General features: G+C 41.3%; 1 protein-coding gene across 1 annotated transcript; it reads left to right on the forward strand.

Annotated features, from left to right (window-relative positions):
• Positions 1-6630: 6630 nt before the first annotated feature.
• LOC102858140 (complement C1q and tumor necrosis factor-related protein 9-like) lies at positions 6631-7562 on the forward strand. The gene is made up of 2 exons (XM_006881728.1): positions 6631-6701; positions 7007-7562. The coding sequence occupies exons 1-2, from the start codon at positions 6631-6633 to the stop codon at positions 7560-7562; spliced, it is 627 nt and encodes a 208-aa protein (XP_006881790.1).
• Positions 7563-7947: the final 385 nt, after the last annotated feature.

Here is a 7947-nt window from a genome sequence, read left to right on the forward strand (position 1 = left end):
CTTATAGAGTTCTTCCAAGCTTTTCTCTAATGAAGTGTATAGTCCTTGGTTTTAGTCCTAGGTCCTTGATCCCCTTTGAATTGACTTTTGTGTATGGAGTGAGGTGTGGATCTTGTTTGAGTTTTCTGCAGATAGTTTTCCAATTTCTGCCAATACCATTTGTTAAAAAGGCTGTCATTTCCCCACTTAACTGATTTCATCTCCTTGTCAAAAATCAGTTGACCGTAGGTATATGGGCTGATTTCTGGGTTCTCAATTCTATGCCATTGATCTGTGTGTATCTCATTATACCAGTACTACGTTGTCTTGACTACCATGGAAGTGAGTGAGATGCCTCCTACTTTGTTACTCTTTTTAAGGAGTGCTTTGCTTATTCGGGGCCTCTTCCCATTTCAAATGAAATTGGAGATTGCCTTTTCCATCTTGTTGAAGAATGGAATAGGTATTTGTATTGGGATTGTATTGAACGCATAAATTGCCTTTGGTGGTATTGTAATTTTCACAATATTGAGTCTTCCTATCCATGAGCAAGGAATATTCTTCCATTTCTCCAGGTCTTTTTTTGTTTCTTGTTGTAATGTTTTGTAATTTTCTTTGAATAGATCCTTTGTGCTTCTGGTTAGATTTACTCCCAAGTATTTAATCTTGTGATTAGCTATTGTGAAGGGTGTTTCTCTTTGTCACTGTAGAGAAATCCAGTTGATTTTTGTATGTTGATCTTGTATCCCGCCACTTTGCTGAATTAGTCAACTATGTCCAGTAATTTTCTTGCTGAGTCTTTAGGGCTTTCTAAGTATACATCATATCATCTGCATATAGAGATAATTTTACCTCCTCTTTACCAATTTGGATACCTCTTATTTCCTTCTCTTATTGCTATCACTAAGACTTCCAAACATTCTTGCCCAGTTCCTTTTCTCAGAGGGAATGCCTTTAATCTCTCTCCATTGAGAACAATGTTGGCCCTCAGGTTTGCATGTATACTTTTTACTATGTTGAAGAAATTCCCCTCTAATCCTATTTTGTTGAATGCTTTAATCAGGAAAGGTTGTTGGATTTTGTCAAAGGCCTTTTCTGCATCAATTGATAAGATCATGTAGTTCTTGTTCATTGCTTTGTTAATGTGATGAATTACATTGATTGTTTTTCTTATGTTGAACCATTCTTGCATACCTGTTATGAATTCCACTTGGTCATGGTGAATTATTTTTTTGATGTATCATTGGATTCTATTGGCCAGGATTTTATTCAAGATTTTTACATCTATGTTCATGAGAGATATTGATCTATAGTTTTCTATTTTGGTGGTGTCTTTACCTGGCTTTGGTATCAAGAAGATGTTTGCTTCACAGAATGAGTCTGGGAGAATTCCATATTTTTCTATTTTCTTAAGTAGTTTATGTAAAATTGGTGACAATTCTTCTCTGAATGTTTGATAAAATTAACTTGTAAAACCATCTGGTCCAGGGCTTTTTTTGACTGGAAGTTGTTTTATTACCTTTTCCATTTTTTCTTTTGTAATGGGTCTGTTCAGGTGTTTTATTTTGGCTTGTGTCAGTTTAGGTAGGTTGTGAATTTCTAAGTATTTGTCCATTTCCTCTAGGTTTTCATATTTTTAGTATAGTTTTTCATATTCCATTGTTAGCCTTTTTATTTTAGTTGGTTCTCTTGTGGCATTGCTCATTTCATCTTTTATTCAGATTATTTGTGTCTTTTCCTTTGTTAGTTTTGCTAATGGTTTGTCGATTTTATTGACCTTTTCAAAGAATCAACTCCTAGTTTTGTTGATGGTTTCAATTGTTTTTCTGTTTTCTGTTTCATTTCTTTTTACTCTAATTTTTATAATTTCAGGTTTTTTAGAGGGTGTCAGGTTTTCTTGCTGTTCTTTTCCAATGTGTTGGAGATGTTCATTTTTTTCCTGCTTTTTGATGTGCTTGCTTATTGCTATAAATTGACCTCTGATTACTGCTTTCACTGTTTCCCAGAGGTTTTGGTAAGTGCTGTTTTCAATGTCATTTGTTTCAAGAAACTTTTTAATTTCATTTTTTATTTCTTCTCATACCCACGCATGTTCAAGCAAGGTGTTATTCAACTTCCAAATGTGTGGGGTTTTTTCTCCTCTCTCCTCTTGTTATGAATTTCTAATTTTGTAGCATTTTGGTCTGAGAAAATTCTTTGTATTATTTCTATGTATTTTAATTATTTGATACTTGCCTTGTAACCTAAATTGTGATCTATTCTGGAGAACCCTCCATACACATTGGAGAAGAAGGTATACTGTGCTTTTTTTGGGTGCATTAGCCTATCAATATCTATGAGATCAAGTTGGTTTATTGTGTGGTTTAATTCTTTAGCATCTTTGTTGAATTTCTTTCTCTTAGTTCTATCTTTTCTTGAGAGTGGTGTGTTGAAATCTCCAATTACTATAGTAATGTTGTCTATTTCCTTTTTCAGTTTTGTTAATCTTTGTATTATATATTTTGCAAGTCTTTCATTTGGTGCATAGCTATTTATTATTGTTAAGTCCTCTTGTTCTGTTGACCTTTTAAGCATTATATAGTGACTGTCCTTGTCCTTTGTCATGGTTTTTGCATTGAAATTTATTTTATCAGAGATTAATATCACTACTCCTGCTTTTTTCTCATTGCCATTTGCTTGCTATATTTTTTCCTACCCTTTTATTTTTAACCTTTCTTTATCTTCACTTTTCAGGTGTGTCTTGTAAACAGCATATTGATGGATTTTGATTTTTTTATCCAATCTGCTACTCTTTTTCTCTTCAGTGGTGTATTTAAACCATTCACATCCAGTGATTACTGAGAGGCAAAGTCTTATTGCTAGAATTTTGTTGAGTTCTTTTCGGTGTTGTTGCTGGTTACTTTAGTCCATCCTGCTTTTCGTGGCACCTCTGTGAGAACGTCTCTCAGTGTTTCCTGCAATGCTGGTCTTGTTTTTACAAACTCCCTTAGGTTCTGTTTTTCTGGGAATATCTTGATCTCTCCTTCATATTTGGTGAACAAATTTTCTGGGTACAGTAATCTTGGCTGACAGTTGTGCTCTTTGAATCTTCAATATATGTCACTTCACTATCTTCTTGCTTGCATGGTTTCTGCTGAGAATTTGGCACTTAATATATTATCTGCTCTCCCTTATAGGTCACTCTTTTTGTTTCTCCCTTGCTGCTTTCAGAATTCTCTACTTTCTTTGGTTCTGGCAAATTTTACTATGATATGCCTTGGTGTTTTTCCTTTGGGGTCTATTCTATATGGTGTTCGCTCAGCTTTTTGAATATATATACTCTCATTCTTTATTATACCTGAGAGGTTTTCTTCTAGTAATACTTCCACAACTTTTTTGATGACTTTACTTGCTTCTTTCTATTCTGGGATTCTGATGCTATGCATGTTATTTCTCTTGATGGTGTCCCACATTATTCTTAGATTTTCTTCTTTTTCTTCCTTTTTTATTCTGCTTTTTGCTCTAGCAGATGAGTGGTGACAATTCTATCTTCTTTTTCACTGGTTCTGTGTTCCATCTCTTCAACTCTGTTCATGTGTTGACAGCATGACCATCATGTTGACAGCATTTGAGACATTGTACCTCATATTTTGGATTGTGGTTTCTTGTTTTTCCAGAGCCTCTAATGCCTCATTTGTTTTGTCTGTGAGTTGTTTTTTAAAGTTCCTCCTGGTTTTTGCTTGCAGTGTCCTATAATTCTTCAAGTTTGTCTTTCACCCAAAGAAAATATTCAATCATTGTTCTTTTGAATTCTGTGTCAGAAAGTTCCATCAGACTTTTTGGCTTCAGGAAATCCATTAATACTGTGTCACTTTTGGGGAGTGACATCTTGCTTTGTGCTTGTGTAAGGTTTGACGTAGCCCGCTTCTTTTGAGACATTGTGGTGGTAGAGTTTTTCATGCCTGAGGCAATGATAGGTTCTTGATTTGAAGTGAATGCTCCAGAAGAGGGTGGGGCAGGAAAGTTTCAGTTCAGGGCCTGTGGAAGCAGCCTCTTCTGTTTATAACTGTTGCAGACCAAGGCTTTCTGGACTAAAGGCAGTTAGCTGTTCAAATTCCAGCTGTCAGGCCCTCTTTCAGCAACCCGCTCTGGTGGCCTGCCGCTGCCCCACTCCAACCTGATCACTTTCAGACTTCAATTCCTGGCAACACTCAACTTCTCAGTGATATTTCTTATTATCTAGAACTTTTGCTAACAGAGACATAAAATAGAAACTCCAATTAGCTTATACAGAGGCCACTTGACCGATTTGTAATTGACCATAGAAAGAGCCCCTCGAGGTGCTACACCATGAAAGTTGGCTAGTGCCTTTTGAATCTTCTTTTGCCATCTCTTGTCTGCTTCTCTTGGTATATTTCTTTTTCTGACAGTTGCTACAATCCAGACTTTCTGGATTTCCCACACTTAATGCCTGCCAGCTTTACCAAGTGAGAGGATTCAACTTTCCTTTTTAGCTCCTTGAATTAAAGAGCTCCAAGAGACTTGTCAAACACACACTCTACACACACACCCCTACCTCCTTGTGGCTGTTATCAGATATCCATAATAAAGAATCCCCATTAGTGTCATAATTGATAGTACAAGGAGACAATATTCTTTAGAAGTAAAAGGTGTTCTGAGAAGGAAGAATGGACATTAGCTATTTAACCTTAGATGTCTACCTTATAGATGATTTCTCTTTCCCTCCTTTTATTATATTAGGGATTTTCTCCCTTCCCAGTGTTATTTCAAAGGCACCACCATCCCCTTCCAGACCTGGAAATTCTTCCATTACTTTTTTGGTGTGTCTCAAAAGTCAGTTGTGAAAAGGCAAAGTGCAGGTTTATTATTAAACTTTCAAGGCAAATTTGCCTCATCGGCCTAAGTTGATGGAGAGTGAGAAGCTCATGCTGGCCGGATAGGGGTGTGGGGGGAGAAGACAAGGTAGATTGGATAAGAACAGGGAGTTACAAGAGAACACCCTGCTTTTGAAATCAGAAGACTAAACATATCACTGAACTGCTGAATGAACTCAAATAATTCCTTTCCTTTCTGAGCTTTGTGTTCTTTCAAAATGTGAACGAGCTGGTCTTGATTTTGCCTGAGGGCAAGCCACAGCTGCTGCTCTTGGAACCATCAAAGCCAATATGCTGGCATACCTACCATTTCATCCTGTAACTAACCACTGAGGAAAACCCTAAGGGTCTCTCCCAGGGTGGGGGTGGATGTTCTGGTAGAGCGAAGAGAACATCATTGCTCTTGTCAGTTGTAAAATCACAGAATGGCCCCTGGTCATGAGCCAAGCTGGGACTCTATAAAGTCGGTCTCACTCTCACCTCTTAGACACTTGATTCATGACAACATGTGGTGCAGCAGACTCTTGATGCTGGGGGCATTCCTTGCCTTTGGGGTGCTGGCTGTAGATGCTTCTGGTGAGTAGATGGGCAGCATGAGTGGAACTGGTGTGAGCAAGGGAGACTCTCTGAGGCACCTCCTGGGTCCCACTAGGAGGGAGTCCTTTGGAAGCAGTAGACAGGTGTGCAGCCACTTCCTTCACATGGGGTGGGGAGAGAATCAGAATTGCTCAAAAGTCTCCCTGCACTTTCCACCCAAGGTCTGGAGGGGGCGAAAAAGATGTTGTTACTCTGTGGCTTTGGTCTCAATTGCTGATGCCTTTGCAGAACATAAAAGGTGAGAAGCCTCAGGACTTTGCCCTCTGAAGGTTTTCTACCTGCTCCATGAAAGCACTTGTGTTAAGTCCTCTAAGAGGTGCTTAAGAACCTTTATTTGTCGAAGGAGGAAGCTGAGGCTCCTTCTACCCTAGTGTCATCTGGTCACTGCTGGTGCATGGTGAACCATATTTCATAAAGTCTCCAAGAGCTGTGACCTTAGAGAAGTGGTTTGCCTTTTATTTTTCCTTTGTGCAGTCCTACTAGGTAGATTCAGATTGCCTGATGTTTAGTTAGCAGCCAAGTAAACTTTGGCACCAAGGCCACCTAAACCAGAGAGGAGTGAGTGAGGGTTTGTCGGGGCTGCTCAGCGCCCGCATGGGGTGCAAGCCTCCTGGCACCTGGAGTGGGAGTTCTCCTCTCTCCACTCAGTTCCCTCATGGAATAACTGCAGCCTAGAATCTGCCTGAAAACCTTAGAGCTTGGCATGAAGAGAAAGAAAAAAAACCCATCTAAGAGCCATGATCCTGTGAAGGGAGCAGCCTTCCAAGAGTCAGACCACATCTCAGCCCATGGCTTGGGGACACTGCAGAGAGGAGCAACCGGTCATGATTAGAACTCAAGTAGGGACAGAGGAATCTAAATGCTGGTACATCTTTTCTTTTGACAGCTAAAGGTCAAGTACCTGCAAGAAATCCTTTCTTCGGCATGGATATTGAACCTATTGAAGAACTAGCTCCAGTCAACAATGAGAGTCCAGGCAAAGGGCATAATGCAGGCAGGGGACATAACGTGGGCAGAGGACTTAATGACGAGATACCAGGAAGAGGGCATAATGATGAGATTCCAGGCAGAGGGCACAACACAGGCAGAGGACTTAACTATGAGATTCCAGGCAGAGGGCATAATGATGAGATTCCAGGCAGAGGGCATAACGATGAGATTCCAGGCAGAGGGCATAACGATGAGATTCCAGGCAGAGGGCACAACACAGGCAGAGGACTTAATGATGAAATGCCAGGTAAAGGACATAACGTGGGCAGAGGACTTAATGATGAGATACCAGGCAGAGGGCATAACGCAGGCAGAGAACATAACGTGGGCAGAGGACTTAATGACGAAATACCAGGCAGAGTGTATCACGATGAGATTCCAGGCAGAGGGCATAACGATGAGATTCCAGGCAAAGGACATAACACAGGCAGAGGACTTAATGATGAGATTCCAGGCAGAGTATATCATGAGGAAATTTCAGGCAGAGTATATCACCACGAGATTCCAGGCAGAGTGTATCACCACGAGATTCCAGGCAGAGTATATCATGAGGAGATTCCCGGCAGATTGTATTACGACGAGATTCCAGGCAAAGAGCATCACGACGAGATTCCAGGCAGAGTGTATCACGATGAGATTCCGGGCAGAGGGCTTAACGACGAGATTCCAGGCAAAGGACATAATGCAGGCACAGGGCATCATGACGAGATTCCAGGCAGAAGGCTCAACGACGAGATTCCAGGCAAAGGACATAATGCAGGCAGAGGGCATCACGACGAGATTCCAGGCAAAGGACATAATGCAGGCAGAGGGCTCAACGACGAGATTCCAGGCAGAGGGCTCAACGACGAGATTCCAGGCAGAGGGCTCAACGACGAGATTCCAGGCAAAGGGCTCAACGACGAGATTCCAGGCAAAGGACATAATGCAGGCAGAGGGCATAATGCAGCCAAAGGGCCAAGTCCTGTCTTACACAAACCTGGCACCTGCCCTACGGCCCTCGGCCAGTGCACCACGTTTGACACCACGAACCACTGCACCAATGACCTTGAGTGTCCAGGGCCCGAGAAGTGCTGTGAGGGCCCTTGTGGGATGAGTTGCGTGGTGCCAGACCTGTCGTGAGGTGAGCCCTGGGGAAAGGAGGAGTGGCTTCAGAGGGCATAGAAGAGGAGTGAAGGGTGGGGATGATCTCAGACTAGGTTGGAAAGAAGGTGTAGGGAAACGATGGAGGGATTGACAGGCACCTGAGGTCATAATTGATGTCTTTGAAGAAGGCAGATAAGTGGAAGCAATCCTGTCTCCTCACTGTCTTTGACCTGCTGAGTGACATTTATTAATTTCTACTTTCCCACTAGATGGAATATATCATCGATGCACCAGTGAAGTCCCCAGGGCTACGGAACCCCTTCTGGTTTTGGAGCCTCACAGCACTATCATCCTCCACACTGTTCATGCTTCTTCTCATTAAGGATGTCAAGTCTAGGGTGCTTCTCTCGTCCCATCCCAA

Source organism: Elephantulus edwardii, unplaced genomic scaffold (genome assembly GCF_000299155.1).
Source record: "Elephantulus edwardii isolate Elephantulus edwardi_28Jun2011 unplaced genomic scaffold, EleEdw1.0 scaffold00015, whole genome shotgun sequence".
Classification (NCBI taxonomy): domain Eukaryota; kingdom Metazoa; phylum Chordata; class Mammalia; order Macroscelidea; family Macroscelididae; genus Elephantulus; species Elephantulus edwardii.